The 24,970-nt window shown below is 43.7% G+C and overlaps 2 protein-coding genes across 4 annotated transcripts in view; both read left to right on the top strand.

Annotated features, from left to right (window-relative positions):
• LUC7L (LUC7 like) overlaps nucleotides 1-9,212 on the top strand; it is a 36,610-nt gene extending 27,398 nt beyond the window's left edge. For 2 of the 3 annotated variants that reach the window (XM_074965642.1, XM_074965644.1), the window contains exons 8-10: nucleotides 2,995-3,024; nucleotides 4,064-4,234; nucleotides 7,100-9,212. In XM_074965642.1, the coding sequence (XP_074821743.1) occupies nucleotides 2,995-3,024; nucleotides 4,064-4,234; nucleotides 7,100-7,241 (343 nt within the window). In that variant the 3' untranslated portion in view covers nucleotides 7,242-9,212. Of the gene's footprint in view, nucleotides 1-2,994; nucleotides 3,025-4,063; nucleotides 4,235-5,600; nucleotides 5,663-7,099 lie in introns of all 3 variants that reach the window. The other variant, XM_074965643.1, reaches the window with a different exon arrangement.
• Nucleotides 9,213-13,671: 4,459 nt separating this feature from the next.
• FAM234A (family with sequence similarity 234 member A) overlaps nucleotides 13,672-24,970 on the top strand; it is a 58,960-nt gene continuing 47,661 nt past the window's right edge. The window contains exon 1 of the mRNA XM_074965640.1: nucleotides 13,672-13,743. The gene's annotated coding sequence lies outside the window, so the exon portion shown is untranslated. The remainder of the gene's footprint in view (nucleotides 13,744-24,970) is intronic.

Below are 24,970 nucleotides of genomic sequence, written 5' to 3'. Positions count from 1 at the left end.
TCCTGCCTATAAATTTAATTTGGTGACCCCTAGTTCTTGTGTTATGAGGAGTAAATAACACTTCCTCATTTACTTTCTCCACACCAGTTATAATTTTATAGACCTCTATCATATACCCCTTAGTCGTCTCTTTTCAAAGCTGAAAAGTCCCAGTCTTATTAATCTCTCCTCATATGGGAGCCGTTTCATACCCCTAATCATTCTTGATGCCCTTTTCTGAACCTTTTCCAATTCCAGTATATCTTTTTTGAGATGGGGAGACCACATCTGCATGCAATATTCAAGATGTGAGTGTACCATGGATTTATATAGAAGCAATATGATATTTTGTCTTATTTATCCCTTTCTTCAGCAGCCTTTCATACCTTACCAGTGAGGTGCTTTTGACTTACATTTGGGACACAGCCAGGAGTGCCAGGAATCTCCCTGCTATGGTTCTGCTCATTCCTGTTTGAGAAATCCCAGAGGGTGTTTGCTCTTCTTGGTGGCTTTCAGCTGTGGGTGGTTCTTGTCGTCTCTTGTTCAGTGTGGATGTAAATACCCTAGGGGAGAGCGAGACAACGTGGGCTATTGTGTTTGTATGCTGGTGACCCAGAAAGAACTCTCTTCCTGCTTCCTCCAGTATGACTGACAGATGACGATATTGCATGGAAGCCAGCTGGCTTAAGCTCAGCCTGGACATGATGGTGCCTATTTGCAGGGAGCAGCCTCTGGGGGAACTGGCATATCTGAGTGCCCCATCAGTTGGCAGTGTCTCCCCATTTATTGTGAAAATGGTCCACAGTCTCCGGGCACTACTGCATACATCTCTGCAACGAGACCCCCAACATAGTGTCCAGAAAATCCTTTCGTTGCCTTTGGATGGCCAAAAACCTAGTTCTTCGCTCTCATAGAAGACCTTGCTTCAATCGTTCTGCTTTGGTGGCATCTAGGAAACGCTGTTGTAATGTGCTTTACCTTGGACCGATCAGAGTGCTGCCCAGCAGGCACCGATGTGGCTGGCGGATGAGGTCACTGTGCTGGCTGCCAGGAATGCACCCACAAAAATGCAAGTTGCTGGTTCCTAAAAATGAAGCCCTAAATGGCTTACGGTCCAGCTGCCTCCTGGTAGCCTCTCTCTCTGACCCACCTCAGGGCCACAGCGTGCCTGGATGCTGTCGTGTGTCTATCTTAAGGAGAGGTTTCAGAGTAGCAGCCGTGTTAGTCTGTATCCGCAAAAAAGAAAAGGAGTACTTGTGGCACCTTAGAGACTAAAAAATTTATTTGAGCATAAGCTTTCGTGAGCTACAGCTATCCGATGAAGTGAGCTGTAGCTCACGAAAGCTTATGCTCAAATAAATTTGTTAGTCTCTAAGGTGCCACAAGTACTCCTTATCTTAAGGAGAGTCCTCTTCGTGGTAGCCTCTCAACTGTGGAGCTCACTTCTGCCAGAAACTCAACAAACCTGACTTGGCTGCCTTGAGGAAATGCTCAGAGTTTCTTTGGTCAGACTGTCCCACAATGCTGGCTCAGTTCCCCCAGAGGTTGCCTCCTCCCAGCTCCTCCTCACATCCTTCCAAAAGCCTGGTTCCTGAGGGTCGGGAGAGACGCAGGTTAATGGCTCCTTAGGTGTGGGATTCTTGGTGTGCCAGCTATTAGTGTTGGACCCCACGCCAGAACCAGCTGAGCATGATGCTTCTGGACATACACAACACTATACATGCTAAGTGTTGGCCTGGAACCTCGCTTGATACCTGCAGGCTCCCCATATGGCTTTGCCTGAGCAGATACCACAGCCCTTCTTCAGCCTTTGACCCATACAGAGCATACACCCACCCCTCTGAAAGTTCAGGCCTCTTCCAGAGAGTCAGATAGTGGTCAATGCTTTGGAAGGGAACATTATCTTCCTAAAGCTGTCAGATTCCATACCTGTTAGAGCGTGACATTTTTATTTAAAGATACAGTAGGGAACACCAAAAATGATCTTAAACATCGCCTGTCTATAGGAAGGCTCTACTGTTCTATTTGTCAAGCTGAGTTACATCATGGGAGTAAGACAATGTTGATTTAACTTCTTTCTCATGTATCAGCTGTACCTTAAGCCCAGCTTGTCAGCACCGCCTCAGCATGTTCTAAATCTGTCTAGCTCCAAGTTCAGTTCCAACCTTGTTACTGTTCTGTTAGCAGAATTCCCTTTTTATCTTCCAGTGCTATAATTGAATAATAATAATTCCTTGTGGCTAAGTCATGATACATACAGACTTAATTCAGTAAATGCACCCTCTCAGTAAAGTCCCTTCCTTAGTATGGGGTTCTGTCCTCTTAGCCAGGTATTGTTTTAAATGGACATTATTAAACAAGACTTCACCCTTCACTCAACACTTCTTTCATGTAATTTTCTGTTAATTGGATGTGTGCAAGGTTAAGCTGCCAGAAGGGAGTTATTGCGAAATTAAAGGTTGAACATGCAACCTTAAGTCTGAGCTACTGCACAACTCCTTATGATAGCTTTAAAATTCATGGTCCCAAGAAATCTCAGCTACATGTGTCTAAGGCAGTGGCTTTGTCTGTGGACCCCAGGTTCAAAACCACTGTTCTATAGTAATGACAATCTTTTGTGGACCCCTTAGACATAGTCTGCAGACCCTCAGGGGTCCACGGACCACTGGTCTAAGATGGAAGACAAATGATGAGATGTTAATACTGTACATAAGAGGGCAGCATGCATACTTAACACTATAGCGAATGGGGGTGTGTTGGTTTTGTATTGAATTGTTACATGGAGCACCCGAAACCAAGTTGGACTAATGCAGTTTTTTGGAGTTGAACAAGCCATTGATGTACATCTGATTTCCACTACGCTAGTGGTCCCAGTTGAGGGGCCAAGCTACTCAGTGTGTTGCAGTGTCCTTGAGAACAGCGATGTTATAGAATTGGGGGTCTTATGAAAACCCGTATTGATGTCATGAATTTTCTTTATTCACTCTCTGAAATAAGCTTTGCTCTTCTTTCTAGGTCTGGCTCCAAAAATAGAGATCGCAGAAGGTGAATATGTAAATCTTACGAAGTCTTCTTCAAATGCAGCATGTGCATGTGCTCGTGCCTGCCTAGTTTAATTGTGTTTGGTTCCTGGGTATAGTAATCAGAAGCCTGATAATACTTTCAACAGCTGCCATGATGTCCCAGACCCACCTGTTGCCCTCGTTGAATGAAAATGGGAACTGCCACAAGTGCACTTTCCAGACCCTACACTTCCCTAGTCTCTAAAAGTGATCTGTGGGGGCAGAGGAATGCAGTAACTTGAGAGAGAAGTGCCGACTACTCTAGACATCCAGGGAATAGGGCACTGAGCACATTAACTCCAGCATTTAAACAAGTGAATATGCTGGATGCCTGTTGGCAGTAGAATGTTCGTATCGTTTGTGTGCACAGAGCTTTGCAGTCCCTGAATGGAATGCACTTTGTAAGTACAAAGTTGGGATTCCTGCAACTGTAGATGGATGCCAGATGTCCCTGGCACATCCAGTACAATGGCATGCTGTGCCAGGGACAACTCTGTGATCATTTAACCTTTCTCCCCACTTCTTTAAAAATATATTGGTACCCTTTGCTGCTTGTTTTAGGACAGAGTGAAATGAGTTTATTTTTTAAAGTGCAGCATTTTCATAGGAAAGAGTTCATTTGCAGTCCTTCTAAAGATCTTGCATGGCACTTCCCATAGCCATTTATTCCTCAGCTTCTCTTCCTTTGATGTGTGGATCCCATTTCTGACTGCTGCACTGTAGCTGTGCGCTATATCAGCACATGTTTGAATGGGTGTTGAGGTTGCCAGCTGGTTTCCTGTATGGAATTTACCAGCTTTGGGTTCTTGTTGATTGCCCTCCATCGCAGGATGGTGTGTGCTCCCTGGGCTGGGCTGCCTCCTACGTTAGGAAGGATGTATAGTGAAGCACAACTGAAGTTGGCTGCTGCTGTCTCTTTAGATGCACTGTTACTTTGGAATGCCCCTGTCTTGACTGTATTGGCAGGGAGGTGTCTCATGTGTACAGAATCTTGGGGTTTGAAACAGCTTGTGTTCTCTCAGATCACGATCTCGGGACAGGAGACGAAGGCGCTCACGATCCGCTTCCCGCGAGAAACGAAAGTCCCGCTCCAGGTCCCGAGAGCGAGACAGACACAGACGCCATCGGAGCCGCTCACGCAGCCACAGCAGAGGTCACCGCCGTGGTTCCAGAGACAGGAGTTCAAAACACAAGTATGTACTCCCCTTCATGCAGCACCATTATCAGGGAGGCCCTTCTGTGGAAGTCCTTGATGTTGTGAATGGCCTTTCCTCGCGGGGGAGCAGGGCTAACCTGAAAGTTAGGAACTAAGCATGTAGGACAGTGGCTTTCAACCTTTTTTCATTTGCGGACCCCTAAAAAATTTCAAATGGAGGTGCAGACTCCTTTGGAAAACTTAGACATAGTCTGCGGACCTCCAGGTTGAAAACCACTGCTCTGTGAGAACTGTGATTAACCCCCAAGCCTGTGAAGTTCTTCCCCATGGTCATCTGCAGATGATGGTGCCAGGAAGCAAGTTGAGGCATGACTGGTGTAATAGAGTGGCAGCTTAGAGATGTGTCTCTAAAGGAGAACCTTTGTTTTCCTTTTTAAATGACAATATGAGGGCCTGCTGCTAGGGAAACCTTTCCCTCACTCATGCCTCTATAGAAAAAGGCCAAAGAGCCTGCTGGGGCGAATCTGGAACTTCCCTCTTGGCCTGTTAAAAGGAAAGTACAAGAGGGATGTTGGGCATCAGCATGCCATGGCCTGGCTACTGCTTGCACAGCTGCCTCCTGGTATGGGTCTATATCCTCTCAGCATTGAAGGGGGGTCTTGGACACATGTTCTTTTTTGGTGGGTTGTCATTGGGAAGGGGGTATATTGTTTGCTGGAGCCTGGACTACATCTTGATCGGTCTCTGGCATGTTCTGGCAGGAGGGATGGACGGTTCTCTAGGAATTCCCATGTTTTGGGAGGGCAAGGCTACTGCAGGAGTTATGGCATTTTCCCTTTACTCATCTTTTCCCTCACGGTCCCATATTACAGAAGAGCTTGATGTGTCTCTTCGGGAGCTGGACCCTAAAACAGTCCCTGGGTTAGTGGAAGGGTGGGAGCAGGCATCAAAGAGTAATATTAAATGCTCTGCACCTCAAGGGACGAGCATGCTCCCTTGCAGCACTTGTAAGTCCAAAAGCCAGGGATCTAAAAGCTGATCCTGTGTGTGCACGCATGTCACCAAGCTTTTTGCTGAAGTCAGCCATAGCATGCTCTAACGGTATTCTGGACATCTTTGAGGAAGCTGTGTTTAGTACGGCATCCCCTTCTTGAACCCACCTGAGTAAAATGCAAATGATGTACAACGCATTATGCACACACTCTCTGCTTGTGCGACTGCTAGCCCAGGAGCTAAGGGGAATAAGAAGGGTTTTTACAGATATGTGAAGGGGGAGGGAAAGAAGCAACAGAGAGAAAGTAGGCCTGTTAATAAATAAGGGGGGTGAAAATAATGTTGACTCTCACAAATGGCTGAGATACTAAAGTCCTTTTTTAAATCTGTCTTGAACATGAAAAATAAAGAAAAGAAGTTTGGACAATTAGGAAGTGAGGAAGACCCTCTAATAACTATTGCTAAAGAGCAGGTAAGGGAATACTTCGGAAAACTTCAACATATACAAACTAGCCCCCTTGGATAACATGTGCCCCATAAGTATTGGCTAACAAACTTATTGTTCCAGTGACAGGCATTTCTGAAAACTCATGAACTGGGGAGGTTCCAGAAGATTGGTGAAAAGCCGGTGGCAATCCCATTTTCTAAAAAGGAATTAGTGAGCCTGACAATTACTGTTCCATAGCAAAGCAGAGCTCTCCAAACATCTGGAAACTAATGGAATTATGAGCAAGAGGCACCATTGAGGGGATGGGCTAAAGAATACACCTTCTCAAACAGGCTAGCTTGTTCTGGGGGCTGAATGACCGACGTAGAGATGAAGACAAAATAGTGGCTGAGATATATCTGGGTGTTATGACAGCATTTGATATAGTGTCTCAATCTTACCTTCCAGAGTAATTGAAGCTTGCATGTAAATAAAACCCTACGCCAATCTTTTGTGGCTGCAAAGGAAATGTTTTTATACCATGGGAGCTCTAGAATAAAATGCTTCCCATGCCCTCTGAACTTGATGGTGTAAGGAACCTGATGGGAATAGCACCTCTTGAAGGGTGCTCGATGACTAGTTGACTCTTAGCTTAGGTCACTACTGGAAGACTAGGCCTAAAAAGCTAATTTACTTAATTCTGCCTAGGCTGAAGTAGTGAAGGCTTGATTAAAGTTCTAGCTATCTTATGATAATTTGTGCTAGCAGAGTGGTCCCTGGGTCCAAAATTACAGCTGTGTTTTGAACAGAGGATGCTGGCAAAACTGACAGTTCTCAAGAGGCAAAGTACCAAAAGCCCAGGACTATACAAACATTTGAGCCCAAGGAGGAGAGTCAATTTAACGTAAAGGAGCACTCTAGGCAGGAAGCCACTGTCTCACAGTATCCCAAAAAGTGCTGTAAGAGAAACAGAAATAGAGCTGAAGTGAGAGGAACCATACACACTTCTACTGTTGTCCAGTAGGCAACACCCTAAAGAGTCTCTAGTGTCAAACTATTTACGGGGAGAGTGACAAAGCCTACATCTGAAGAAGTGGGGTTTTTACCCACAAAAGCTTATGCTCAAATAAATCTGTTCGTCTTTAAGGTACCACCGGGCTCCTTGTTGTTTTTGCGGATACAGACTAACACGGCTACCCCCTGATACTTAGAGCCTACATATTTCTCTTACCGCTGAGAAATGTTCCTTGACTTCCACAAACCAGTCAGATGATGGTGACACTGTTACACAAAGGTCACCGAGAGACTGTCTGGTCTTTCAGTTCACTACAGGGTGACTTGTAGTCCTGACATAGCATTATATATGCATGTGCCTCCTGGGACATACTTTATTTCCTGATAGGAACGGCTCTTTGCCATCAAGTGCACATTCATGAATGCTTTTAGATGCAAAATTTTACAGTGGTTTGGTTTGTACTTCAGATCCTCTAGAGACCGATCTTCAAGAGAAAAGTCACGAGACAGAGAGAGGAAAGAGAAGAGCTCTTCTGAAAGACGGCATGAGAGCACAAATGGAAAATCTCGTTCCAAGAGATCGGAAGAGAGAGAAGCTGGCGAGATCTGAACTCAAATGATCTGTATTGCACTGTAAATAGTCTGATAAACATTCTACAAAAAGCCTAAATTTCCCATTTATATTTACTGAACACAACTCATCTTTTGTAGTTTTGAATTTTTATTATTTGGCAGATAGCTGTGAGTTTGTAGAGATACAGAGTTACTTACTGTTTACCAGGATTTTGTTTTAGTAGGAATAAATAAATTGATGAATTGACTTCAATGCAGGTCAGTGATTTACATATGTGTTGATTGGCATGACCCAAGGAATGCAGCAGTTAGAGCTAGTGCTGTGGTTGGAAACGTAACCTGCTGCATATTTGTAACACTTATGCCCTTTTGGAATGTCCACTTGTCCCTTCACACAATTGGAGTTTGAGATCATCAGTAGCACTGGTGCTACCTCAGTTCACATTTTTCCTTTGGTTTGTGCACATTCAGAGGAATGTAAGGTTTTTCTCACTTTTTTTTTAAGTGCTTAGCAACTCATTTTCTGTTCCAGTGTTTGAGAAACATCTTGGTATTCCAGCTAATTTAGGACAAACAAAACTAGCCCCTAATTTCCCTCTTAAACAATTCCATTTCATCTTTATGATGATGACCAAAGTACCTGGGGCACAATACCGAGATACGCTTGGGCCTATCCCTAGTAGTAATTACACATACCTACTATAAAAATCCTGTGTTCAAGTGAAACACAATATCTGGATTGATCTCTGTAACCGAGTTCAGTCATGCTTAATGGAGGTAACCTTTCAATCAGGGTGGAGCAGAATTGTAGTTTGTACATGTGACGGCACCTTGAGGTGTGGCTTCTTAAAACAGGAGGTTGCCTAATAAGGGTGGGCCCTTGGCCTGGTTTCTGTGTATATGAATTTACATTGAACTGACTTATCTCATTGGTGCTTACAACTGAGGTGAAAGGAACCTGGACTATAACACAGTGTGGGAAGAATCAAATATCTGTAACTAAATGTATTTTAAAATTAGGGAGGAAAAACTTCCTCTGAGTTCACTGTGCCAGCCACAGTGGTGATCACAAGGATTGCGCTATTGTGAGACTTCCCACAGAATAACTTAGCTAAAGCAGTTAGTATGTGCAGAATCATGAACTAAAGTAATGTAACTCCAGCCACTGCTGTCCAGTTTTGACTTCTCAACCTACTGATTAATTAGGTAAGGCAGGTATCTGAAATTAACACAGTTAAATCTTACCATTTTCCCGTAGTGGAAACTTAAGGTATTTGTAAATACTATTGCATTAGTGTGGCCAGCGTGTTGGGGTTTTCCAGCCATTTTTTTCCTTGCTGAGCCTCTGATAATTCACTTAACTCTTCAATTTCCTTTAATTTGTGGGGGAGTGGGGTTTTTTTGTTTTTTTTGGTTTTTTTTGCAGAGGTGCAGGAGTTGTCCTTGGTGTGTTAGTCTTCTAGATGCATGTTTAGGTATTGGGGGAATCTAGTTCCTTTTTGTTTTACAACTAATATTGCATTTTAATTATTGTTTTGTAATCTCTGTGTATTGCAATCGGTGAGCTCCTGCTTTTCAGGGCTCTTATTTACAAGGTCATCATTAGAATAAATTTAACCTGTGATGAGCGAACATAACACAGGTTGGCAGTTGCTTGGTATGCTGGGCTCAACTCTTGTCTTCAGTTACACCTGCAGCTCCTGTTGAAGCCAATGGCAGGGGTGTACATGTTGCTGAGAGCAGGGCCTGGCCCAGCGTATTTCCTTTCTAGGAACACAAAGGATCTAATAACAAACAAAACTCTAAAGCTGATCACACAAGTGTAATGGAGTGTTAGAAAGGAACCCACCATGCATTGATTTGTTGTATGTTGCGGTTTATCATGTTGGAGCATTTTGTTTTTTATAGCACCTTTGCTTATGAGGAGTTTTGGTCTAAGTATAAAAATGTAAGTAAAATATGCTGTTCTCTTGCCAGTCTTACTCACATTAAAGATTTATGTTTGTGGCTTGGAGTGGTACTCTGGCTTTTGTATACTAGTCTAGTATCTGCACCCTGCTGATGTTGCACTGACATGGTCCCTTTAAATGGGTCCCAAAGCCATTGACCTGACCAGTAAATTCTGCAAATTACTTGGTTACTGTAAATTTTGGAAAAATCGTTCCATAATCACTCTAGAGACCAGCACTGGCAGCAGTCCTGCTCTACGTCATGGGGAATGCAATGTCTCTTGTGTATGCAAACCATTGCTGCTTTTATATTTAAATGTTTGGAAAATTGTAAGAATGAAAACAAGCTGTTGCATAGGAATGGGTGCAGCTTCCTTTACGGTGCATTTCCAAATACTGAGCTACTGCCACCTCCTGGAGTGAGTGCTCAATGGGTAGAGACTCTGTGAATTGCAATTCAGGGCAATTCTTTATTGCATTGGCCAGAGCTGGCTCCTGTCTCTGTTCCTACCTGTTGCTGTCACCCCATCCAAAAGGGCTGTTACTGTGCCTTTCTGCAGCACATGCTGGTCAGTATTATGTTGAAGTTTCAGTGCCAGTGTATTCACCAAGTATACCATACTTTACCTATAAATAAAAGGAGGGAACTGTTGGCACTTCAAATGTTTTACTAAGCAAATGAAGTAATGCTGATACTTTTCCTTACTAACTAGCTTGGCATGTGTATATGGTATGACACTGTGGTTGAAACTAGCAAATCCGTGCAATACTGCAGCTTTCAAATACACTGAGCAAGGATTCTGCTAGAAATGCTGAGGTGAGTGTCAATGCTATGACTTGCATACTGTTCTCCTGGCCAGTGTGATTAGCTGCACTTCCACTTTCCTTCTCTTATCCTCTCAGCTCCGCGCAGGTGACGACTACTGCTGAGGGGGTTAATACATAAGACACCAACCTAAATATCCAGGTCACTACCAGCGCCCCCCATGATAGGTGGTTGAGGAATTGATCTTCAGCTGTGACTAATCTGGCCTGCCTTTAAGCTTTCAGGTACTATCTAGCCTGGGACTAGAACTTAGAGACTTACTTCATCTTGTGCATGCCACTGCCCCTTTCTCAGATAGGGCATTTTAACTTAAGCTCTGTCTATGCACTTAGATATGCATGCCAGCTTGCTGCAAACTAACTTGCACTAGCCAGCTGTACATTAACTGTCCCTGTGGACCTGGCAGCTGTGCACTCAGTTCCCTAGTGTGCTCTTATTTACTCCCATTCAAAGCAGTATATATTATAGTGACAACAGGACTTCTAGGGCGGAGTTGCAGAGTCCGTGCAGATAGTGCAGAGCAGGCTAGATTTACAACCCAGCTTGCCGTAAACTAAGTGTTCGGCTAGACAAGCCCCTAGTGAACTGTGTCCAGTTGTGATGCCCACAATTCAAGAAGAATGTTGATAGAGTGACGCTCGAAAACTTCTCTCTTTAACAGAAGTTGGTCCAATAAATGATATTATGTGTGTGTCTCTCGTATCCCAACACCAACATGACTCCACCAACACTGCAAATGTTTGCTCTCTTATATTGGATCTCTGCAGTGAAAGGATACATTGAAGCTTAAAACATTCTTTCAGCACTCACTCGTGTTGCTGGAACTGCCAGTACAATTTGTGCCAATTGATACAGCTCGGACATGCCATTTTTTATGATGTCCCCAGTAGTTTAATATGTTTGTTTTTTCTTATTGAGAAATAGCTCAGCTGTAAATGAACCAAGAACTGTCCCAATCCTTTTTTGCACTTTCCTTCGTCCAGATAGCTCTTGCTTTTTGGAGATTTTCATGAGCTTTAAGAAGTTCCAAATCATCATTTGATATTTCAATTTCAAATGTGTCCGACATTGATTCTATGACATCATTATTGCAGTGTTGGCAGGAGACCAGGCTGTCTGGAAAAGGTGATGTGAAGTAGGCACTCTGTGCTCCATGAGCAAGAGAAATGAACGAATGAAACATTTCCATTTTTGTCCACATTTTGGGTAAATTAAATGTTGCCTTGGTTTTGTCCTCCTCTGACAGTAGGAGTTGATATCAAGGATCAAGATACATACATGAGAGAAAATACAATTTTCAAAACAGTTTGTTCTTGTTTTTTCATTGAAGACAGTAAAAAGAGACTTGATGTTTCCAGTTTGCATTTTAACTCTGTATCATAAAAATCAACCATGTTCAATTCATATTGGATTGTGGGTCAGACCAAAGGTCCATCTACCTCAGTATCCTGTCTTCCAATAGTGGCCAATGCTAGGTGCCCCAGAAGGAATGAACAGAGCAGATAATCATTAAGTGATCCATCCCCTGTTGCCCGTTCCCAACTTCTGGCAAACAGAGGCTAGGGACACCATTCCTGCCCATCCTTGCTAATAGCCATTGATAGGTCTATCCTCTATGAATTTATCTTGTTCTTTTTTGAACCCTGTTTATGTTGGCCTTCACAACATCCTCTGGCAAAGAGTTCCACAGGTTAACTGTGCATTGTGTGAAGAAATACTTCCTTTTGCTTGTTTTAAACCTGCTGCCTATTAATTTCATTTGGTGACTTCTAGCTCTTGTGTTATGAGAAGGAATAAATGCTTCCTTATTTACTTTCTCTACACCAGTCATGATTTTATAGACCTCTATCATATCCCCCCTTAGTCTCTTTTCCAAGCTGAAAAGTCCCAGTCTTTTAAATCTCTCCTCATAGGGAAGCTGTTCCATACCCTGAATCATTTTTGTTCAGAAAAGGGCAACCTTTTCCAATGCCAGTATGTTTTTTTTGAGATGGGGCGACCACATCTGCATGCAGTATTCAAGATGTGAGTGAACCATGGATTTATATAGAGGCAATATGTTTTCTGTCTTATCTATCCCTATCTAATGATTACCAATATTGTTTTGTTTCTCTATTTTTTAGATATCAAGCTTTACAAGTTATGGCAGAGATTGCACATTTCTTCAACAGCAAGTTGCAAGTGTGTGGGCAGAACAGTGTACTCCCTGCAGTGTTACATCTATTGCCTCCTAAGTCTAGCTTCTTCAGCCACATGAATCAAATCAATTCAATCTTGGTCCATATCTTCTTGAGCAGCTTCCCTGAAGAGTAAATTCTGTCTCCCGCCCTCCCCTTTATTTTGAGTTTGTTGTGCTTATTCTTCAATTTCCTGGTCCTCATTAACTTCACTGTTTTCACCATGTTTGCTCCATTACTGTAATACTACATGTGTGCCTTGGAGTGATTCTATATACAGCAACAACTTTGAATATGTAAAATCAGGTTTCAGAGTAACAGCCGTGTTAGTCTGTATTCGCAAAAAGAAAAGGAGTATTTGTGGCACCTTAGAGACTAAACAATTTATTTGAGCATAAGCTTTCGTGAGCTACAGCTCACTTCATCGCATGCATCCGATGAAGTGAGCTGTAGCTCACGAAAACTTATGCTCAAATAAATTGTTTAGTTTTTAAGGTGCCACAAGTACTCCTTTTCTTTATGTAAAATCAGTTATTCTTAGAGGTGTCACTCCTCGATCTCTTTATTGTTTTATAATGCAAATAAGATCAGTCGTGTTTTAAACTAGTGAGCTTTAAAAAAATATTTTAACCATAAGCTTTAGTTCTGCTTCAGGTAAAAATATTGGTTTGAATGGGTTCTGGTTTGACTTGCTCCCCTTAAAATAATCACAACCCAGTAGCAGGAAGAGGGTGATGTGCGGTCAGTGCTACACTCCTGGCCAGTTCTCTCGCAGCACCGTGCTGCATGTTCTCTGCCCTGCGGAGACACTCACAAAATTATTTCTGCTTCCTAAACTCCTAGTAATCTGGGGCCGAGAGTTCTGCAGCCCTGGGCAGAGGTTTCTTAGACCAAGTGGCAGAATGGTCACAGATGGGAAAAACACAGTTCGACTGCAGCTGGAGCCGACCCCTGTTGCTGCTGCTTTGTGGTGCCTGCCCCAGCTGTTCCCCTCTGGCCCAGGCGCCGGAGCTGCCGACGCTAATCAGGCTCCTGTTCAGGCACCACCAGGGCCCAAGGAGCTTGCGGATGAGCGTTGCTAGTTTTGGCTGGAGGTACTCCTGGAGATTTCATCACATGACATCCTTTTAATTCCTGGAGACTCCAGGCCAATCCTGGAGGCTTGGCAACCCTACCGCAGCTGTTGAAATTCGGGCTATGTTTAACCAGAGTGCGCTTAGCCTGCGGAACTCCCCGGCACCAGCTGCCCCAGACGCCAGGGCTGGAAGAGCGGCCGCTTCCGGCGGACCTCGGGGTGCTGCCCTGGTCCGAGCCCGCCCCTAGAGGGCCCTACGCTCGCACGCGGGGCCGCAGCCGTCTGCCGAGCGCCTGGGCACCCCGGTCTCGCGCAGGCGCACATCTCAGACGCCCAACTCCGGGGACACAGAACCTGAGAGGACCAGAAGCGGAAATGCCGTCATGCCCATAGGGGGGCGGTGTTAGATGTGATGCTTGCGGAGCCCCACCCCTTCCGGCGGAGACACGCCCCGGGGCGGAGCCAAGAGAGGAGCCTGAGCTGATGGGAGGCCGGCTGGCAAGCAGCGAAGGGTGAGTGTGTGCGCGCGCGGAGCGGAGCGGGGGATACGGGACCCCCACCCTGTGGCAGGGCCCTGCCTGCGTGAGGGGGTCAGCTAGCCCCACCCCCACAGGCTGTACTGGGGGGTCCCTGTGTGCGGGGTTGCAGGGCTAGCGCTAGCCCCACAGCCTGTACTGGGAGGTGTAGGACTAGCCCCACCCCCACAGGCTGTATTGGAGGGGGTCCCTGTGCATGGGGCGAGTGGTGCTGCAGGGCTAGCCCCACCCCCACAGCCTCTACTGGGGAGTCGGGGGGGGGGGGTTTGCAGGATTAGCCACACCCCCATATAGTCTGTACTGGGGCCGTCCCTGTGTACAGGGGGGTGGATGTAGGGCTAGCACTAGCCCCACCCCCCCCACAGGCTGTATTGGGGGGTCCCTGTGTGTGTGGTGGGGTGCCGGACTTCCCCTACCCCCTCACGGGCTGTATTGAGGGGGTTCCCTGTATTTGGTGGGGTGCAGGACTAGTGCCACCCCTGCACAGGCTGTACTGGGGGGGTCCCTGTGTGGGGGAGTGTGTGTGTTTGTGCAGGACTAGCCCCACAGCCTGTACTGCGGTGTCCCTGTGCCGGGGGGCGCAGGGCTAGTTTGTACTTGGGCGGGGGGGGAATCCCTGTGTGTGGGGATAGTGTAGGGCTAGCCGCACCCCTTACAGCTTGTACTGGAGAGTTCCTGTATGTATGGGGAGCAGTGCCGCACCCCTTACAGCTTGTACCTGTAATGACTGGTAATTATGACTTTGTGTGTATAGGGGAGTGGACAGTGCTATTCCACCATTCTCTACAACTTTTTTTGGGGGGGGGGTCCCATGACTCCCCTGTATGGGGCTTGGCCCCTTTTGGTGACCCTCCCGTGCAGGGTCCTTCCCAGCCACCAGGGCCCCTGAGGGCATGAAATTTACCAGTATGGGGCTTGGTGGGGAGGGGCAGCACCCACAGTGCCCCATATGCTGGGTGGGGAGTGGCGGGACTGCAGTGGATAGCTGGCTCTTTGCGGCCCTCTGGAAAGTGGCCACAGACACCCATCACCAGGCTTCAGCAGTTTGTAGTGCACCCTGTAATGCTTGGGTTGTCTATATGCGCCTCATGCCTGAACATGTGATTGCTTGCCTGGCTAAAATACATGAATAGTCTTTAATTGCTCCTATCTGTCTCCCTGCAGCTCTGGGCACTGATGCTCAGATTAAGAATGGTTTATTTTAGTTCAGTTTAAATTGTCTAAACTAAATTGAAATAAACCTGTTTAATTTGCAATAAGAGTGTCTGGTTACAGACTTTCCCTAAATAACAAAAGAGTTTAATTAAAAACACTCTAGCTAATTTCATTGCCAGTTTGTGTGTAGACAAGCCCTCTTCCCATCCTCCCCAGCCATATCGCTCATCTGGCTACAAATTGCAGATCATGGCCAGGAACAGATTATTCATAACTTGAGTTAAGGAGACAAAACAAAAGCAAACAAAAGGAAGTATTTCTTCACACAACACAGTCAGCCTCTGGAACTCTTTTTTCCAAAAGATGTTGTGAAGGCCAAGTCTATAACAAGGTCTAAAAAAAAAAAACTAAATAAGTTCATGGAAGATAGGTCCATCAACAGCTATTAGCCAAGATGGCAGGGGTGGTGGCCCTAGTTTCTGTTTGACAAGGAATGGGCAATGGATCATTTGATGATTACCTGTTCTGTTCATTCCTTCTGAAGCACCTGCCACTGGAAGACAGGATACTGGGCTAGATGGGCCTTTGGTCTGACTCGGTATGGCCATTCTTATGTTCTCTGTGCACCTTACAACTTGCATACTGAAGCCCATATTTACATCTCAGTCACGCTGGGTATGCCTACACGGCAGACAGAAATCCACAAAGCACTGAGCCTCAGGGGCCGGGCGTACAGACTAGCTGTATAGATGTTTGCGCTCAGGCTGGAGCTTAGGCTCTGAAGCCTGCCCCCCTCCCTAGACTTCAGAGTCTAAGCTGTAGCCCAAGCTCGAATGTTTACACAGCTATTTTTAACGCTGTAGCGTGAGCCCTAGTCTGTAGATCTGGGCTCTGAGACCTGCTGCTATAGGTTTCTGCTTGTCGTGTAGATGTATCCATTGACATAAATTAAGGTCCCAGGGCTTAGGGCACTAACCTGGGACTTGGCAGATCCCAATTCAATACCTTACTCAGTCAGAGATTATCTGTGACCTTAGGTGAGTCACTGAGCCTCTCTGTGCCTCAGGTCCATGCTTATGCCCCTGTAAACATCCACAAAACTCCCACAGTATCCACCTTCAAATCCCTCCTCGACACTCTTCTTTGCCATGATGTCTACAATAAACTTGATAACGGTTAGGTTGCTGATATGCTGAGACCACTGTCTATCATTCTGAATGGTATTGTCTCATTGTTTTCTTGTGCTCCCCCATCTGTCTATAGCTGTTGTCTCTTGTCTTACAATTTAAGTATAAACCCCTTGGGAGCAGGAAAGGTCTTTTTATTCTGTTTATACAGCACCTAACACAGTGGGGTCCTGATTCATGACTAGGACTCCTAGTTACTATTGTAATACAAATAAATAGTAAGTATTTCCCAACATCACAGATGTGTTCTGAGGATAAACACACTAAAATATTGTGATACACACTATGATAATGGGGGCCACATAAGTACTAAGATCAAGAGAGAAATAGAATGGAGTTACTCTGGATTTATACTGCTGTACCTGTAAAAGGATTCGCCCAGAACAATAGAGAGCTTATCATGACCCCTACCCTCAGTTATTGAACACCATCCAACATGTACACAGAAAGATGCAGTGATCTGGCGGGAAAAAGTATCGCTGTGCCATTATGAACTACACAATGTATACGCAAGGGACAGAGGTTACAGTTGTGTGTGTAAAGTTAAAGTTGTATATGTAACCTTAACTTTGGCATTTTCTGACTTTTGACCACTTACTAGAAAAATGTGAAAGCTGCAAAGTTTCATTAAAAGTAACTATACACCCCAGGTTCTTCTGTTCTTCTCCTGTTGTTCAGAAATCAGCTGTTGACCCTTTATCTCAGACTGAACTGGCATGGAACCTAGAAGACTGCTGCTAACATTTTCTGTAAACTTAATGCTCCCAGGAAAACACACTCCCTAAAGCAAAGCATTATAAAATCTTAAGATAACACTCTGTGGGGAGACCCAATGAATTTGGATATGCACTTACGGATGGCTTTTTGATCTCTAACGTTTACGGTCAACTTATAATAAATCAGAAGTGAATAAACCTGGGTTCAGTGTTTGTACATGACAAGCACACTCTGCCTCCACCCAGATGTCAGGTGAACGTTCCGTGGAATCAGGCCCCAAGACATTACTGTTTTCATTTCAGGAATTTCTAACAGTTGGCATTGCTCACTTATTTTTAATATAGGTCAACTCACAAGAATTACTTTCAAAGATATCCTCTAACCATACAAAACTAACTGAGTTTTTTCTTTTGGCTTGATATATGGAAAGCGGTATTCTATACAGCTAACAGAACTTCAAGCTGCACTTATTCGTTCTTTTTATCTCCAGATACTCTACCAGTTCCTCTGCAGGGGCTGACAGAGTACGCTACCACTGGAGGTATCTTTCTGTATGACATCCAAAACTGAGATCTAAAACTTTTCATGTGAGTGAAGGTGTTAGCCCAAAGCTCCTTGCCAAATTTCAACTTGATTAATGTAATTCAGTCTCCTCAACATTGCCCAGGTAGTTTCAAATGTATGCAATACTCCTCTCACATTAAACTGTTGTGTGATATACAAGTTCAACACTTGAGTTCCCTGCCAAAAGTAACTCCAGTTCAGTGACAGGCAATGAAATTCTTACATTAGTTTGCTATGTGCTCTGAGGCACATACTGAAGTAACCAAACCTGCTACATTTCACTGTTGAAAAACGTGATTTCAGACAAACATTTTAGACTTAGTTTTTCCATTTATGGGAATGCAAGGAAAGAAGAGCCACCCTACCTCATAAGAACGGCCACACTGGGTCAGACCAAAGGTCCATCTAGCCCAGTATCCTGTCTTCTGATAGTGGCCAATGCCAGGTGCCCCAGAGGGAATGAACAGAACAGGTAATCATCAAATGATCCATCCCTTGTTGCCAATTCCCAACAAGGTGGAGTGCCCTCGTTAAATAGTGAGGATAAGAATAACACTTTTATGTTTTTTTGAATTGATTTTTAAAACATTACAAATATTTAATTTCCACAGAGGAGAGTTGCTTTAATTTTGGTAAATAGAGATTGTGGTGTGTAAGCACCTTCTTCACCTCTGCATTACTGTCTGTGCACTGTTTGATGCAGGGGTTCTATGGAAAAGTAGTACATGTTGATGTAACTAGTGTAGATTGACATGCATGCACATGGAGATAGAATAAAGGTGGCACAGGCAACCTCCACATTGTCATTTGTTGGCTTTTGAGTGCATCGCTTGCAACCATAACACTGAGTGTAGTTTTTTTAGGGCACTATAGAAATTCAGGACCTGTTTATACTATAGCTTTGCTTTTGTACTGCAGTGCTGACCTGCAGTGTTCCCTGCTGTTCCAGATCTCTTGAGTATTGTGTTGAATTTTGTAATTTTATATATATATATTTTTTGTATTTACTCAGATGTGCATTATTGGCTAGAGAGAGATTGCTAGCGGAATCCTAACATTGGCAAAAGGCTGTGGCAGTAATCCACAGGGCCTTTTGTCCGTTGGTTTAAACGACTGCCTAATGACAGCCAGGCCTGGGCTTTTCAGTGCTTGTGGAAAGGTGCCATTAGTGCAGTGATGTGTGTTAGCAGCTTGTTTTTCCCCTCATATGAAGCAATGATTTACATAAATTGTTCTTAGCTGCATGCTCTGGAAGCTCTGTTTTATTGACTTTGGAGCCAAGAATAGTTCATTTAATTCCATCAAGCCAGTGCAGCTAATGTTTAATACAAATTGTGGCAGCTTGTTTTTTAACCTTGTACACTTAAGATCTTTGGCACAGAAGGCCAAAACGATGACTTTTGTTCCTACATTTTAAAAAATGGCTTGAATAATGAGATCGGAAGGATTTGTCTGCATACAGGGAAACACACCTTGTAACAATGTTACTTGTGTAATGTGCCCACTGCACACCTGGAGAAGGGAGTAGATTTGATTCTAGGGCAGAGGTTCTCAAACTGTGGTCCACGAGCTCCATTCAGGTCGTCTGCGGATAGTTCCCTCTAAGGTGCGAACGTGGGCGGCCGCACACAATAGAATGAAGGGCCACCCACCTAATTAGTGGAGTCGCACAGGCGTGGCTCCTCTAATTAGGTGCCTGAACCCTGGAGATGATGCACATCTAAGGTGAGGTGGGGGAATAGGCAGTAGGTGGGAGAGGGCAGTGGGGTGAGAAGAGGGGGTGGGAGGAATTTTGGACGTGCAGGGTTGCGGTGACGAGAGAGAGAGGCAACTTTACCCAGCTCCAGGACTGCGGCTGCTGGGGAGAGACGGCCCTCCTTCCCAGCCTCAGCTCTGTGGCTGCTGTGGCGGGGGAGAGACCCCCACTCCTTCCCAGCCCCAGCTAGGGGGCTGCCGTGGCGCGGGAGAGAGGGAGAGACACCCTCCCTTCCCAGCCCCAGCTTGGGGGCTGCTGTGGCGGCGAGAGAGGGCACATCCATCACATTAGAAAGGTAAGACTACTGATATTAAAATATGAGTTGTGTGCTTTATTTGTAGAACAAAAAAAGTTAATTATTAAGGTTTTTTATATAGCGCTTTTATCCAAAGCGCTATACAATAGTTAGCTAACAGTGCAAACAACATTTGGAAAGATCATTAAGTGGTCCGCCAAGACCCTCAGCAATTTTCAAGTGGTCAGCAAAAAAAAAAGTTTGAGAACCACTGTTCTAGGGAAAGGATGCGATGGTACATTGGCGATGTTGTGCCTGGCCGATGGCCACACTAGACAACTGACCAGGGAACTGAGGGCTGTGTTTAGCTGGTATGAATCAGATTGGATTCAGCTGCCTTTGTTTTTAATTAAAGTCCGTCTTGACAAGGCTGTTCAGAGCAACGTGGAACGTTGCAGTGCCGGGAACTTTCATCTCCGTGGGCTGAACTTCCATACGTTAAAGATGAAGATTTTCTCCTTTTCCCAAATTGTCACTACTCCTCTGTGAGAGAGGTTCCATAATATTCAAGTCAAAGTTGCAGAAACTGTCAGAAGCCTGCATCCCAAGAAAGGGGAAAAAATTCATAGGCAGGAGTTGTAGACCAAGCTGGATGAGCAAGCATCTCAGAGAGGTGATTAAGAAAAAGCAGAAAGCCTACAAGGAGTGGAAGATGGGAGGGATTAGCAAGGAAAACTACCTTACTGAGGTCAGAACATTTAGAGATAAAGTGAGAGAGGCCAAAAGCCATGTAGAGTTGGACCTTGCAAAGGGAATTAAAAGCAATAGTAAAAGGTTCTATAGCCATATAAATAAGAAGAAAACAAAGAAAGAAGTGGGACCGCTAAACACTGAGGATGGAGTGGAGCTTAAGAGTAATCTAGGCATGGCCCAATAACTAAACAAATACTTTGCCTCGGTCTTTAATGAGGAGCTTAGGATAATGGTAGGACAACAAATGGGAATGAGGATATGGAGATAGATATTACCACATCCGAGGTAGAAGCTGAACTCAAACAGTTTAATGGGACTAAATCGGAGGGCCCGGATAATCTTCATCCAAGAATATTAAAGGAACTGGCAAGCCCATTAGCAAGAGTTTTTAATCAATCTGTAAACTCAGGGGTTGTACCATATGACTGGAGAATTGCTAACATAGTTCCTATTTTTAAGAAGGGTAAAAAAAAGCGATCCGGGTAACTACAGGCCCGTTAGTTTGACATCTGTAGTATGTAAGGTCTTGGAAAAAATTTTGAAGGAGAAAGTAGTTAAGGACATTGAGCTCAATGGTAATTGGGACAAAATACAACATGGCTTTACAAAAGGTAGATTGTGTCAAACCAACCTGATCTCCTTCTTTCAGAAGGTAACAGATTTTTTAGACAAAGGGAAAACAGTGGATCTAATTTATCTCGATTTCAGTAAGGCAATTGATACAGTTCCACATGGAGAATTATTAGCTAAATTGGAAAAGATGGGGATCAATATGAAAATTGAAAGGTGGATAAGGAACTGGTTAAAGAGGAGACTACAGCGGGTCACACTGAGTGGTGAACTGTCAGGCTGGAAGGAGGTTACTAGTGGAGTTCCTCAAGGATTGGTTTTGGGACCCATCTTATTTAATCTTTTTATTACTGACCTTGGCACAAAAAGTGGGAGTGTGCTAATAAAGTCTGTGGATGACACAAAGCTGGGAGGTATTGCCAATACAGAGAAGGACCGGGATATCATACAGGAAGATCTGGATGACCTCGTAAACTGGAGTAATAGTAACAGGATGAAATTTAATAGTGAAAAGTGCAAGGTCATGCATTTAGGGATTAATAACAAGAATTTCTGTTATAAACTGGGAACGCATCACTTGGAAGTAACAGAGGAGGAGAAGGACCTCAGAGTATTGGTTGATCACAGGATGACTATGAGCCGCCAATGTGATATGGCCGTGAAAAAAGCTAATGCGGTCTTGGGATGCATCAGGTGAGGTATTTCCAGTAGAGATAAGGAGGTGTTAGTACTGTTATACAAAGCACTGGTGAGACCTCATCTGGAATATTTTGTGCAGTTCTGGTCTCCCATGTTTAAGAAAGATGAGTTCAAACTGGAACAGATACAGAGAAGGGCTACTAGGATGATCCGAGGAATGGAAAACCTGTCTTATGAAAGGAGACTCAAAGAGTTTGGCTTGTTTAGCCTAACTAAAAGAAGGCTGAGAGGAGATATGATTGCTATCTATAAATATATCAGAGGGATAAATACCACAGAGGGAGAAGAATTATTTAAGCTCAGTACCAATGTGGACACAAGAACAAATGGATATAAATTGGCCATCAGGAAGTTTAGACTTGAAATTTAGATAAAAGTTTCTAACCATCAGAGGAGTGAAGTTCTGGAACAGCCTTCCAAGGGAAGCAGTGTGGGCAGAAGACATATCTAGCTTCAAGACTAAGCTTGATAAGTTTTTGGAGGAGATGGTATGATGGGATAGCTTAATTTTGGCAATTAATTGATCTTCGACTATTAGCAGTAGATATGCCCAATGGCCAGTGATGGGATGTTAGATGGGGTGGGATCTGAGTTACTACAGAGAATTCTTTCCTGGGTGTCTGGCTGGCGAGTCTTGCCCACATGCTCAGGTTTTAGCTGATAGCCATATTTGGGGTCGGGAAGGAATTTTCCTCCAGGGCAGATTAGCAGAGGCCCTCGGGGTTTTTCGCCTTCCTCTGCAGCGGGGAACACGGGTCACTTGCTGGAGGATTCTCTGCATGTTGAAGTCTTTAAACCACGATTTGAGGACTTCAATAGCTGAGACATAAGTTAGGGGTTTGTTACAGGACAAGTTGGTGGGTGAGATTCTGTGGTCTGCGTTGTGCAGGAGGTCAGACTAGACGATCATAATGGTCCCTTCTGACCTTAAAATCTATGATTCTATATCTCTTGTGATTGTGATTTCTAATCAGAACAGTTCCTGTAGTCCTCTGCTTTCTGCTGCCTCATGGCCTCAGCCATTTGGTATTGGCCAAGGGAGTTTGGAGTGGGTGATGGGGAGGGTTCAGTAAAAAATTGCATTGTTCATACAACCAGCTCACAGTGTTAGAATTCAAGATGTTAAACACCTGCCCAGCTTGTCAGCATTAATTAGTCAATTTATCACATTTTCTTTAAAAATTGTGACTCTACAGTAAGAAGTAAGTGTTCTAACCCTTTTTCTTTCTTTGGATTGAATTAATTTTTTTTAGATGACCGTGTAACACATCAATGCTGAAGAGGCACTTTCCTTGTAAGCCACTGCCTTCAAATGCTTTCTGTCTTGCTGGGAAAAATCCCCAGTTGTTTAGCACTCAAAACCTGTTTTTCTGGCTGGTTTGTTACATTCTATTCAGGGTGCATTGATTTAAATCACCAAGTGGAAAGCCTCAATTTAAATAATTGACTGTAATCACCATTTTCATTTATAGTTCAGTGATTGCCTAGAGAAAGGTGCATTCTCATTGGTTAACATAACCATTAAAACATTGATTTACAGCTAAATAGAGCCTTTACGCTAGATTTGATGATCTTTTTGCTACGTAGGAGATATGCTGTTTACTTTGATTTAAGCAATTATAGCTTAATATTTTCAGATTCTTATTAATTGCACATTTTTAGTATGTTAGAAAATAGTGAATGATATACTGCTTATTTACAGGTTTCAGAGTAGCAGCCGTGTTAGTCTGTATTCGCAAAAAGAAAAGGAGGACTTGTGGCACCTTAGAGACTAACCAATTTATTTGAGCATAAGCTTTCGTGAGCTGTCGAGAGCTTATGCTCAAATAAATTGGTTAGTCTCTAAGGTGCCATTAGTCCTCCTTTTCAGATTGCTTATTTACTAGCTAATTAACTTCTTGCTTGTAAATTTTGTCCAGCTGCATTAGGGATGGTAAATGGAATTTAATGAAACACAGCAACGTATACAATTTATTTTTATTAAACAAAACCATCTTAAATGTTTTGTGAACACAAACTTTTTATCAAAATGTGTTTAACATTTACAACTAAATGAGTTATTAAAGGAACAGAGGGATTAATTGTAATCAGTGAATTAAATGGATTATTTCAAGTCAGCCTGGGAAAAATTTTAAATATGCCCATGTGAAAGTGACTGGGGCCAGGTGGCATGGCCCCATCACTTTTTAGTAGCTGTAAGGGTAAGCAGGAGGTTCCAGGGGAAGGGGTGGTGCAGGGGGAGGGGCTCAAGGGGAAGGGGTGGCCCGGGGGCCCCCTACTTTTAGGGAGCTTCCGTCGCTTCTTACTGGAGCTTAAATTCTTTCTTGCCTAAATCTCTTGAAAATGAGTTACTTAGGGCATGGCTACACTGGCCCTTAAGCTGACCTATTTTGCCTTATTTATAAAGTTTGACCTCAAAAGTTGGACGTTTTTCCCCCGATTCTTTCTTTATGTAGACAAGCAGCCTATAACTCTTAGAGTTCATGGTAGATGCTCATGGATTCAGCATATTTATTTTTTATTTAAATGTTTTAAGAGAGAGTAAGTTTAGTCCTTAACATATTTTGTATTAAACTCAGATTTCATTTTAAGCAGGTTTTATTTTTAAAAAGAGAAACTTATTATAATTTAAATAAAATACACAATATCAGTTTAAAATAAATTATTTTTCATTTAAAATCATTTTCATTAAGCCACTCTGTTTCTATTTGGCTATTTTATTGGGGGGTAGGGGCTTTGAGCTCCCTTTCCCTCAAATGGATAACCAAACTCAATTTAATTTTTACAACTTCACACTTGCAGACTTGGTCCTAACAGGGAGAAAAATCCTTTAACATGTTAAGAAATGACCAGTGTTGGGGGGAGGCGAAATCACAACTTCTTACTAATTCTTTTTAAAAACGAAAACTTTTTTTCTGAAAGGAACACAACTGCATGCTGCACAAGGTTGCTGACTTCCTACAGGAAGGGCAGTTGCGTGTGCTAGAACAGATGTACGCTTCGCAATGAAACAGGCAGCGAATGGGGTTTGTCCACTGTGGTTGTCTTTAATGTGAACAGACAATCCACAGGAATAAGGATTATATCCTGAGAGGTTTTGAATTGTCAGTGGAAATTGAGAACACTCAGCATTTCACAAGATTGGGCCCTGTGGCAGCATGTTGAATGTTCTATAAAATATCTGAGATTTCTTTTATCTGGGTCTCCAGCATAAAAGTGTAGGAGAGAGGGAAACAGAAACTTTCATTCCAGAGGAAGTAGGTTATTTCTGGGGAAAGCTCTCGAGGGAGGGAGCGAATTATCTCACAGAAATGGAAGATCATATTTCTGAAGACAAGAATGGGTGAAATAAGTCCATTTTATTTAACATAGCCACAGACCTCATTTCTGTAAATTAATGACTGAGAGACTCAGTGCACATTGTCAAGTTTCAGAGTAGCAGCCGTGTTAGTCTGGATCCGCAAAAAGAAAAGGAAAGGAGAACTTGTGGCACCTTAGAGACTAACCAATTTATTTGAGCATAAGCTTTCGTGAGCTACAGCTCACTTCATTGGATGAATGCAACTG

This window comes from Natator depressus, chromosome 10 (genome assembly GCF_965152275.1).
Source record: "Natator depressus isolate rNatDep1 chromosome 10, rNatDep2.hap1, whole genome shotgun sequence".
Classification (NCBI taxonomy): Eukaryota; Metazoa; Chordata; order Testudines; family Cheloniidae; genus Natator; species Natator depressus.
Note: the sequence above shows the minus strand (reverse complement) of the source record. Positions and strands in the feature narration are given on the sequence as shown.